Source organism: Carcharodon carcharias, chromosome 6 (genome assembly GCF_017639515.1).
Source record: "Carcharodon carcharias isolate sCarCar2 chromosome 6, sCarCar2.pri, whole genome shotgun sequence".
NCBI classification, from domain to species: Eukaryota; Metazoa; Chordata; class Chondrichthyes; order Lamniformes; family Lamnidae; genus Carcharodon; species Carcharodon carcharias.
Window position 1 is genome coordinate 57,903,000 of NC_054472.1, and position 12,344 is coordinate 57,915,343.

Consider the following 12,344-nt stretch of genomic DNA (forward strand, 5'->3'; position numbering starts at 1 on the left):
TAATGGTAACCAGAGTGAGACAGGAAGGGACAGAGTACAAACACAACAGTACATCAGCAAACATGGTCAGAGTAGGGAAAAAATGGCTTTAAGCTAACAGAGGGAGAGACGAGTTCTGTGAATGGAGATTTAGTAATCCACAGATTTTTTCTATTGCCTCAATTTCCATATCGATGTGGGTAAACAAGTTGCGTGGGACAGAAAGGGACGAAGATTTTAACATATCATGGAGAGTAAAGTCCATGCAGGGAACAGCAAAAAAATTTGAAGTCATTTTATCAGAATGCATGGAATATCCACAATAAGACAGATGAACTAGTGGCACAAAGGGATAAATGGTTTATATCTAGCCGCATGGTTACAAGGTGTCCAAGGTTTGGAAAGAAATATTCTAGGGTACACAACATTTTGAAAAGACAGGTAGAATGGTAAAGAAGGAGGGGTTGCCCTGACAATAAAGGATGACATAAGAACATTAAAGAAGAAAGGTCTGGCTCAGAAAATCAGGAAGTAGAATCAGTAGGGTGGAGGTTCGGAATAGTAAGAGTCTGAAAACATTGGCAGGAGTTGTTTACAGGTCCCCTAACAGTAATTATACCATGGGACAGAGCATCAACAAGAAGTTATTGGATCTAGTAACAAAGGTAATGTATAAGGCTTTAGTCTTTACTTGACTGGGCCAATCAAATTGACAAAAGTTGACTGGTAGATGAGTTTGTAGAATGCTTCCTTGACAGCTTCCTGCAGCAATACATTATGGGACCAACTAGGTTCATAGGAAAAGATTCACTGGGAAAGAGTGATCATAATGCAACTGAATTCCACATTAAGTTTGAAAATACATATTCCAAACAAGAATCTGAAACAAAACCAATTACGTAGGTACAAAGGGAAAGCTGGCTAAGGTGGACTGGGAAAATTGACAGAGGAATGGCAGTAAAAAAAAAATTGGAAAATATTTAAAGAAACAATTCAAAATGTTCAAAAATACATTCCATTGAATAATAAAACCTCAGCAACATAAATCCATCTGTGGCTTCCTAAGGATGTTAAGGATAGTATTAGATTAAAAAAGGTTAATAATGTCGCAAAGAATAATAATAAGTCTGAGGATTGGTAGTGTTTTAGAAACCCACAAATGTTGATAAAAAAGTGAAAAAGTAAATGAGTAAACTAGCCAGGAATATAAAAAACATTTGTAAGAGCTTTTACAAGTACATAAAAAGAGTGTAATGAAAGTAAATGGAAGTAGAGACAGGAGAAATAATCATGGGGAATAAGGAAATGGCAAGGACAGACAAAATATTTGTTCAGTCTTCATAGTAAAAGACAAGTTACATACCCCCTTTTCCTCATAACCTAGAGTGGAGAAATTAAGGTAAAAGCAACTAAGGGAAAAAGCATGGAGAAACTCAAGAGACTAAAATCCAACAGACCAAGGACCTGATGGTCTACATCCTGGAGAAACTGTATGCATGGCTACAGTTTTTCCAAAATTCCCTAGATTCTGGAACAGTCCCAGCAGATCAGAAATTAGCAAATATAATACTATTCAAGGAAAGAGGGACAAAGACAACAGACTAGGTCCCCAAGAACAGTCAGCAGGAAAATGCTGGAAACAAATTAAGAAGCCTTAACAATGTACTTAAAGCACAGTATGATTAGGACAAATCAACAGTTTTACAAAAGGGAAATCCTGTTTGACAAATTGATTAGAATTGTTTTGAGGATGTAACTAGTAAGGAAAATTAAAGGGAAACAGTAGATATAGTATACATGGATATCCAAAAAGCATTCAAGAATATGACATACAAAAAGGTGAATACACAAGGGCTCATGGAGCTGGGGTTGATAGATTAACACAGTATTAGTTAACAGACAAGCAGAGAATAGGGATAAATGGGATATTTTAAGTTGGCAGACCATGGCCAGTGGAGTGCCACAAGGATCAGTGCTGGGGCCTCAGCTGTTTACAATTTGTCTTTGCATCTAATTCATTAATAAAGCATAATGTACCAAATCTTGCTGATAATACAAAGTTAGGTGGGAATGTAAGCTGTGAAAAGGGCACAGAGTGCAAAGAGATATAGATAGGTTAAGCCAGCAAGCAACAAGGTGACAACTGGACTATAATGTGGGAAGTGTGAGTTTATTCACTTTGATCATTAGAATAGCACAGCAGAATATTTTTAAAAAGGATGTGACACTTGTAAATACTGATGGTCAGAGAGACTTGGGTGTACTCATACAAGGAAAGCAAAATTAGCACACATGTACAGCAAGCAATTAGGAAAACAAATGGCATGTTGGCCTTTATTGCAAGGGGGATGGAGCACATGAATAAAGAAGTCTTGCTACAATCACAGGGCTTTGATGAGATCACAACTGGAATACTGTGCGCAATTTTGGTCTCCGCATTTGAAGAGTATACTTGAACTGGAGGTGGTACAGCGAATGTTCACTAGATTGATTCTTGAGATGAGAAGGTTGTACTATGAGGAGATGCTGAAAAATTGAGCCTATATTCTCTGGAGTTTAGCAAAATGAGTGATCGCATTGAAACATACAAGATTATGAAGGGATAAAGACAAAAAAACTGCGGATGCTGGAAATCCAAAACAAAAACAGAATTACCTGGAAAAACTCAGCAGGTCTGGCAGCATCGGAGAAGAAAAGAGTTGACGTTTCGAGTCCTCATGACCCTTCGACAGAACTCAAGTTCTGTCGAAGGGTCATGAGGACTCGAAACGTCAACTCTTTTCTTCTCCTCCGATGCTGCCAGACCTGCTGAGTTTTTCCAGGTAATTCTGTTTTTGTTTAAGATTATGAAGGGGTTTGGCAGAGTAGATATGGAGATGCTTCCTCTGGCTGGTGAATCTAGAACATGGGGGCACAGTCTCAAAAGGGCCAAGCCATTTAAGAGCTGAGAAGAGAGATTTCTTCACTCAAAGTGTTGTGAATCTTTGGCATTGTCTGCCCCAGCAGGTTATGGATGCACCATCATTGAATATATTTAAGGCTGATAAACAGATTTTCAGCCTCTCAAGGAATCAGGAGATATGGGGAGTGGGCAAGAAAGTGGAGTTGAAGCTCAAGATCAGCCATGATATTGAATGGTAGGCTCAATGGGCTATTTGGTCTATCCTGCACCTATTTCTTATGTTCCTATGCAACCCGAAAAGTTCCCACGTAAGCCATGCACAAGTTGGTCCCTTTAAGTTGCTGTGCACTTAAATAAAGCACCTCCTTACTCCAAAAATAATTTAGAAGGTACAATGTCTCCTGGCGGGTCTGATAGCCCCACGTGCCATAAACTTGAGCTCATTTAAAGCTCTTTTGCCCAAAAACCCACAGTAAGCATATTTAGCTATGGGGGTGTGGTAGCATACAGTTGGACTAGCAATCCAGAAGCCTAGATTAATGATCTGTTTCAAGTTCAAATCCCACACAGCAGCTGGGGCGATTTAAATTCAACAAGTAATTAGTTCAGTAAAATAAAAAGCTAGTTTCGCTAATGATCACCATGAAACTAGCAGATTGTCAAAATCCATCCAATTCACTAGTGTCCTTTAGATTAGAGATGAAAATCTGCCTTCCATACTCAAAATGGCCAAATGTGACTAGATTCATGGCAATATGGTTGATACTTACCTGTACTTTTGAAATGGCCAGATAAGCCATTCAAATGCATTCAGGAAGCAGCTCACTACCATCTTAAGAGCAATTAGGGATGGTCAATAAATGCTAACCTTGCAAGAACCACATCACATGAACAAATAAAATGTACATGTTTGCACAACTAGAGGAGCCCCTGGTCTTGTCCCTCCCTATTTCTGTAGTTTCTGCCAGCCTTACAATCCACAGGAATTCTGCTTACCTTCAACTATAGCCTGTACATATCCTTTCACGTCTGCACTGGCAGCATATTTTCAGCCCTCTAGTCCTCTCTTCCTTTAAGACTCTACGTAGAACATACTTCTGAATAAATTTTCAGTTACTGACCTAATATCACCTTGTGTTAATATTTTAGGATTAGACTTCTGTGAAGCATTTCGGCACATCTGACTACATTAAAAGATATTATATAAATGCAAGATGTCTTTAGAATATAGTGGTATCGTTATTGGATTATTATTCCAGAGACCCAGAGTAATGCTCTGGGGATTCTGATTCAAATCCCACCACGGCAGATAATGAAATTTGAATTCAATAAAAATTTGGAATTAAAGATCTGATGATGACCACAAAACCATTGCTGATTACTGTAAAAACCCACCTGGTTTAATAATGTTCTTTAGGGAAAGAAATCTGCCATCCTTATCTGGTCCGGCCTACATGTGACTCTAGACCCACAACAATGTGGTTGACTCAATTGCCTTCTGTACAAGGCAATTAGGGATGGGCAATAAATGCTGGCCAAGCCAGTGGCACCCACATCCCACAAATGAATAAAAAAAAAGCAAGATATAATTCCCAAAGCACCACAAATGTCAGAATAAATCAAATCAAAATTTCAATTTGAATTTCCATTCAGTTTTGAGTTAGCTATATCAGTTGGGATGGCTCTTGAGGCATTAAATTGACCTCAGTGTAGAGGTAAGATCAGATTTCTAACCAGTGCTCCTGTTGCAATTAAATGAGGCAACTGGTGTGCAGAAAAATTACGTGAATGTAATTACCCCATTTGTGCTACAATATCTGATACTCTACCAAAGGAGTTACATCCAAACCAGAAACTTCCCAGTCAGTAATCCGTCTTTTCATATTCCCCAAGTTGTTATTTTTTACTTCAGGTGTAGAAACTTGCCCTAACAAATCAAATTAAAACCGCTTTGGAGATGCTCTGGCACCCTGCAATACCACTGTACACCGACAGTCGAACAATATGACTTACTTCACAAAAAGGTGAAAAAACGGTAGTTTAGTTACAAAGCTTCGGGATGTTAGACTTTATAGGCTTAAAGCTAGAGGGTGGATAATTGTCATGAGTTTGCAGACATACATTTAACGATGACTCCTGGCTACACTTCATTGGCGACGTCAGGGACTGACTACTTAGACCAGGTATTAAGATACCCAACGATTACTCGGTGACATTTACTTACCACCAAATTCCAGTCGGTATCCAGTCGGTCTGCCAGTCCGCACAGATATACACACAGATACAGGATCGAGCACAGGAACATGGTGACGGATACAAACATCACCCAGCCTTGCATCAAAGGCACTGGGACATTAGATGAGGCGACCAGAATCCACACCAACCCTCCGAACAACTTTGGGTAAAAGAGAGAGAGACTTACCCACTGAGTAAACACATTCGGCGTCACCGCCCAGTACTAAACAGCAGCTCTTGTAAAGGGTATTACCGACTACTCACAATCTCCAAACAAATGAAGCCTCCGGAATAGGTTTGCAGAACCGACGTTCCCAGAGGTAAGGTTATCCGAGGAGCCGGGAAAACCACAGCACTGGAGTTCATGCTGGGATTTGTAGAGGGAGCCGACATGGTGCTTGTGACTGTGAACAGGTGAAGAAAGGGGGTGGGGGCGGTAACGCCACGTGACGCTGATCCCCGACAGGTGATGGTGATCCTGGAGAGCGAGCCCCGCCCAGGCCAGCTCAGCCCCGCCCAGACCAGAGCAGCTAGGCGCAGCCCCGCCTAGTTCAGATCAGCTCAGCCCGCCCCAGCAGAGCCCCGCTGAGACCAGCTCAGCCCAGCAGAGCCCCGCGTAGCCCAGGAAGCCACAGCCCAGGGCACCGCAGCCCCGATTCAGCACAGCTCAGTCCGCCCCAGCAGAGCCTCGTCCGTACCAGCCCAGCTCAGCACAGCCCAACCCCAACCAGCACAGGCCAGCTCGGCACAACCGCGTCCCGACCAGCACAGCTCAACTCAAAAACAGAATTACCTGGAAAAACTCAGCAGGTCTGACAGCATCGGCGGAGAAGAAAAGAGTTGACGTTTCGAGTCCTCATGACCGTTCGGGTCATGAGGACTCGAAACGTCAACTCTTTTCTTCGCCGATGCTGCCAGACCTGCTGAGTTTTTCCAGGTAATTCTGTTTTTGTTTTGGATTTCCAGCATCCGCAGTTTTTTTGTTTTTATCCCAGCTCAGCTCAGGCCTGGCCAACACAGCCCAGCAACATAGCCCGACCTCGAGCAGCTCCGACCAGCACAGCCCCGCTCTGTCCAGCTAAGCTCACCGGGCTGTGGATCCAATATAGCCAAGTGCAGCAACAATACCTGCTCACTGTGCCTCGGGTAGCCAACCTGCAAATTGCTTATAATGGATGGGTGATAGATAGTGAAATTGGATATGCCATTTATTTAAAGAGTATGTTGAACACTATAACCCCAGACAGGGCAGCAAGACAATGTGTTAATTGGGCATTGCGAGAAGCAAAAATCTAAGCGATTGATTAAGGCAATCACACGGTAAAATGTGTCAAGATGTCCTTGAAAGCAACGATTGTGCCTGAGAGAACACACCTGAGGAAAAGGGCAAACACAGGGTGCCCTTGATGACGTTTTTAAGGTCGCATCATATTTCAACTGGATTTGGCACGGTTTCTAAAGGGACAATGTTTAGTGATTTCAGGATTAAGTGACATAGCCATATTTGTTGTAAGTAATAGCAACAGGCATTGTTTGTGGTATCCAGGTAAGTATGATTGGGTATTGTCCCTGACAGCAGCCAGCACAAAATCAAGCTTGCAATGTACTGAAAGTTAAAGGATGCAGCAACTTTCATTTAAAAAACATTTCATTATATTCTCTGACAGAAAAATCCCAATGTCTGAAATTCTAGGAATTGTATGTCCTCCTTAATATTATTCATGACAGATCTGCGAATATTGTGATGATACACCCAACAATGTGTGAAAAGCAAGGGGTGAGGATGAAGATAGTGGAAGCAGGTAGGGTATAGGAGACAGTAGGAGGATGGGGAAAAAGGAAAGGTGTGGGGGGAGGGGCAGCAGAAAAGGAGTGGGTGTGGAGAGGGAGAAGGCAACAGGGGGGCAAAGGGAAGAAAACTACCTCAGCATTGTGAAGGAGGAGGTTAAAATAGCAAACTTACCATTTGATAAAAGCAAAGAACTGCGGATGCTGGAAATCCAAACAAAAACAAAAATACCTGGAAAAACTCAGCAGGTCTGGCAGCATTGGTGGAGAGGAGCACAGCTGATGTTTTGCCTGCATCTGGTGGACAGTATTGGTGCGGATAAAGAGGTTTCTGGAGGACTTCTAATTTCTTCATCCATTAAGCTTTCAGGTGGTTAAGATTTTCATTTTGGCAGGGGAAAGCAGCAAACTATCCTCTCGCCGCCCCTCCCCTCCCCTCCCGCCCCCCGCCCTTCCTGTCATACTAGAAATTCCATTTCAACTGGAGAGGAAGGGTTTCAGTGAGATTGTGTGAAATTGGGGGCTGTGGTGGTGTCAAGGTTGAGCTGCCCTCTTTCCCTCCCATCAGAGTAAGAAGCTGTGAGGTGAGGGTGACTTGGATTTCCACACTAAACCCTCAATAGGAAGGAAAGGAACCTGTTTCACCACCAACTCTGAATTTGAATCGAGCACATGGAAAGTAATTGCAGAACCAGTGAATAGGGAAAGGGAGGAACGGCATAAAAGATTAGCCTGCTGTGGAGTGGATGGGCAACAAAATGGAGGAGGGTTGGGTGAGAATGGGCCTTGTCAGCAAAAAAACAACCTTTGGGAAGCAGCTGCTTATGGAGTTCCATGTAGGACATTGGTATTGCCTGGGCTGGCTAGCTTTCTGGTATGTGTACTGCAATTGGAGGGGCATGGTGAGTGCATTTGGATGCGTTCCTATCATTTTCTGTATCCATTCCAGCTATGTACTGTTAATGGGCACCGCAACACTGTGAACACTAAACAATTTTATTTATTTATTCTCGAGATGTGGGCATTACTGCCAAGGCCAGCATTTATTGCCCATCCCTAGTGAGTAGGTACAGCTGGGCCACCTTCTCGAACCAGTGCTACTTATGCAGTGAAGGTGCCCCCAGAATACTGTTCGGTGGGGAATTTAAAGATTGTGACCAAAGATGATCCTGATCAAGAACCAGAGGGCACTGATTTAAGGTAATTGGTAAAAGAAGCAAAAGCAATATGAGAAAAAAACATTTCCACACAGTGAGTGGTTAGGGTCTGGAATGCACTGCCTGAGTGTGTGGTAAGGGAAGGTTCAATTGAGGCATTCAAGAGAGAATAAGATGATTATTTGAAAAGAAACGATATGTCGGGTTACAGGGAGAAGGCAGGAGAATGGCACTAGGTGAAATGTTCATTTGGAGGGCCAAATGATCTCCTTCTACACTGTAACGATTCTGTGATTCTATGAAGTCAGGCTGGTGTATGACTTGGGAAAGGAACCTTGAATTTGTGGAGTTCCCATGCACCTGCCGCTCTAATCCTAGGTGATAGAAATCACATGTCTGAGAGGTGCTGTCAAAGAAGCCTTGGCGAGTTGCTGCAATGCGTACTGCAGTCGCGATTGCTTAAGGTGATTGATGAGGTGCTGATCAGGCAGATTGCTTTGTCCTGAATGGTGCTGAGCTTCTTAACTGCTGCTGGACCTACATCCATTCAGGCAAACATTCCATCATACTCCATTGTAAGTGCTGGAAAGGCTTAGTGAAGTCAGGGGGAAAGTCACTTGGCACAGCATACCCAGCTTGTGACATTCTCTTGTAATCACCATTATTTACATGGCTGGTACGCTCAACTTTCACGTCAATGGTGTTGCTCCAGGATGTTGATGGTGAGGATTTGTTTATAAATCATTGACTAGCCTCAGCCAGAATATTGTTCACAATTCTGGGCATCACTCTTCAGTATTTATAGCAAGACTGAAGAGGGTACAAATGAGGTTAACCACAAGGCCACTAAGGATTATTTCAGTTAAGAGGAGAGAGTGGAGAATCTGGGATTGTTCTTCTTGAGGCAGTGAAAGATAAGGAAAGACCTAAAAGATATTTGGGATTGAGAAAGTGGGGAGAAACTATTTCCTCTGGCATGTGGATCAGTAACCAGAAGTCATAAATATAAAATATTTGACAAAAGACTAGAGGGGAAATAATAAGAAATTGCTTTACACAGAGGTTTGTTAGGGTCTGAAACACACTGCCTGAAAATTATATTTTCAGAATTATATTTCATTGTAAATTTCAAAAAAAATTTGGTCATTTGATTTGAAGAGGACTAATTAGCAGGGCCGTGGGGAAAAGGCAGGGGTGTGAGATTAAATTGGACTTTTTCAAGGAGCTGCATTGGCATGGTGAGCCAAATGGCCTCCTGTGCTGTAAGCTTCAGTGATTTGATGTAATGTCATTGAATGTCTAGGGGAGATGATTAGATTCTCTTGTTGAAGATAGTCATTGCCTAGCACTTATATTGTGCAGATGTTATTCGCCATTTATCAGCCAAAGTTTGGATGTTGTTGCGGATTTTCTGCATGCAGGCATGGACTGCTTCATTGTGCAAGGAATTATGAATGGAACTGAACAGTGTGCAATCATCAGCAAATATCCCCATTTCTGACCCTATGATGGAGGGAAGGTCATTGATGACGCAGTTGACATTGGTCGGGTCTAGGACACTACCCTGAGGAACTCCTTCATCAATGTGCTTAGATGATTGGTTTGCAACAACTACAGCCTTCTTCCTTTGTGCTAGGTATGTGTGATGGAATCTGTGATTTGTGAGACCAGTGGGGGAGTGTGTGTGAGTTGTTAGCTGAACAGATGACTTGTCGACTGTTCTGTTGGGTGCACTGACCCTAGTTTTAAAGCTTGTGTATGTTGAGTCAGATCCTAACTTAAAAGGAAACTGAAACTTCAGGTTCTCAGAAAACTGAAACTTTAGGAAACTGAGACGGGTGAAAACCAGATAAAAGGCACAGAGCCATCTGAACTGAGATTATTCAGTGGCGTAGTGCAGGCAGACTGAGGAAAATGCAGGCTCGATCCAGAAACTGACGAGGTAAATGCAGCTGATTCTGTAACTTAAAGTAATTGACTGGCCAGACATTGCACAGGATTTTCAATGGAGGACTGAATAAAAGTAATATTGATGGATCCATGCCATCAAATCTGTCATAAGCAGAGCTGAGAAGGTGCTGGAGAAGTACGGCATTTTGTTGAAGATTGTACCTGTGGAGCCTGGGATGATTGGGAGCTGTTGCCAGATGAGAAACAGTAGCTAAACCCTTGAAGAAAAACAGCTGAAATTCTACCTGTGGAAGTTCAAAGCTTTGAAGGACATTGTGGCTGAAATTAGTGCCATATATGCTGAGTGAACTGTCCAGTAAATCTGTGAGATCTAACTTTGTTGTTCCTCCTTTTTAATGTGTTTCTTTTTAATTGATTCATGGGATGTTGGTGTCGCTGGGTAGGCCAACACTTATTGCCCTTCCCTGATTGCCCTTGAGAAGGTGGTGATGAGTTGCCTTCTTGATACTCTGCAGTCCACGTGGTGTAGGTACACCCACAATGCTGCAAGGGAGTTCCAGGATTTTGACCCAGTGAGAGTGAAGGGATGGCAATATGTTTGCAAGTCAGGATGGTGTATGGCTTGGAGGGGAACTTCCATGTGGTGGTGTTCCTATTCATCTGCTACCCTTCTAGATGGCAGTGGTTGTGGGTTTGGAAGGCGCTGTTTAAGGAGGTTGGGTGAGTTCTTGCAATGCATCCTGTAGATGGTACACACTGCTGCTACTGTGCGTCGGTGGTGGTGGGAGGGAATGTTTCTGGATGGGGTACCAATCAACTGGGGTGCTTTGGCCTGGATACTGTCAAGCTTCCTGAATGTGGTAAGAATTGCACACATCCAGGCAAATGGGGAGTATTCCATCACACTCCTGACTTGTGCCTTGTAGATGGTGGGGAAGCTTTGGGGAGTCAGGAGGTGAGTTACTTGCCACAGAACTCCAAGCATCTGACCTGCTCTTATAGCCACAGTATTTATATGGCTAGTCCAATTCAGTTTCTTGTCAATGGTAACCCCCAGGATATTGTTGATGGGGGATTCAGCATTAGTAATGCCATTGAATGTCAAGGGGCGATGGTCAGATTCACTCAGTTGGAGATGGTCATTGCCTAGAACTTGTGTGGCGTGAATGTTACTTGCCACTTGTCAGCCCAGGTCTTGCTGCATTTGGACATGGACTGCTTCAGTATCTGAGGAGTCGCAAATGGTGTTGAACATTGTGCAATCATCAGCGAACATTCCCACTTCTGACCTTATGATAGAAAGAAGGTCATAGTTTTGGAAGGTGCTGCCTAAGGAGCCTTGGTGAGTTCTTGCAGTGCATCTTGTAGATGGTACACCCTGCTGCCACTGTGTGTCAGTAGTGGAGGGTTTGAATGTTTGTGGATGGAGTGCCAATCAAAAGTGGGCTGCCTTGCCCTGGATGGTGTCAAGCTTCTTGAGTGTTGTTGGAGCTGCACCATTCCAGGTAAGTGGAGAGTATTCCATCACACTCCTGACTTGTGCCTTTTAGATGGTGGACAGGCTTCAGGGAGTCAGGACGTGAGTTTCTCACTGCTATCCTCTGACCTGCTCTTGTAGCCATAGTATTTAAATGGATAGTCCAGTTCAGTTTCTGGTCAACGGTAACCCCCATTGTGTTGATGGTGGGGGATTCAGCGAAGGTAATGCCGTTGAATGTCAAGGGTTGATGCTTAAGTTCTGTTTCTTCATGGAGATGGTCATTGCCTGGCACTTGTGAGACATGAATGTTACTTGCCTCTTGTCAGCTCAAACCTACATATTGTCCAGGTCTTGCTGAATTTGAACATGGACTGCTTCAGTATCTGAGGAGTCACGAATGGTGCTGAACATTATGCAATCATCAGCGAACATCCCCAGTTCTGACCTTATGATGGAAGGAAGATCATTGATGAAGCAGCTGAAGATGGTTCGGCCAAGGACACTATCCTGAAGAACTCCTGCAGTGATGCCCATGGACTGAGATATTTCACATCCAACAACCACAACCATCTTTTGTGCTAGGTATGACTCCAACCAGTGGAGAAATTTCCCCCTGATTCCCATTGACTCCAGTTTTGCTAGGTCTCCTTGATGCCACACTCGATCAAATGCTGCCTTATGTCATGAGCAGACATTCTCACCTCACTTCTGCAGTTCACCTCTTTTGTCCATGTTTGAACCAAGGCTGTAATGAGGTCAGGAGCTGAGTGATCCTGGTGGAACCCAAACTGAGCATCAGAGAGCAAGTTATTTCCAAGCAAGTGCTACTTGAAAGCACAGTTGGTCATCAACTTCCATCACTTTACTGATGATTGCACGTAGAGGGATGGGG

The 12,344-nt window shown here is 43.3% G+C and overlaps 1 protein-coding gene across 1 annotated transcript in view; it reads right to left on the reverse strand.

Annotated features, from left to right (window-relative positions):
* Window positions 1-5,571, reverse strand: part of mal2 (mal, T cell differentiation protein 2) — a 64,029-nt gene extending 58,458 nt beyond the window's left edge. Inside the window, exons 1-2 of the mRNA XM_041188966.1 lie at window positions 5,381-5,571; window positions 5,106-5,276 (exon numbers count right to left, since the gene is read on the reverse strand). Coding sequence (XP_041044900.1) covers window positions 5,106-5,276; window positions 5,381-5,509 — 300 coding nt within the window. The 5' untranslated portion in view covers window positions 5,510-5,571. The remainder of the gene's footprint in view (window positions 1-5,105; window positions 5,277-5,380) is intronic.
* Window positions 5,572-12,344: the final 6,773 nt, after the last annotated feature.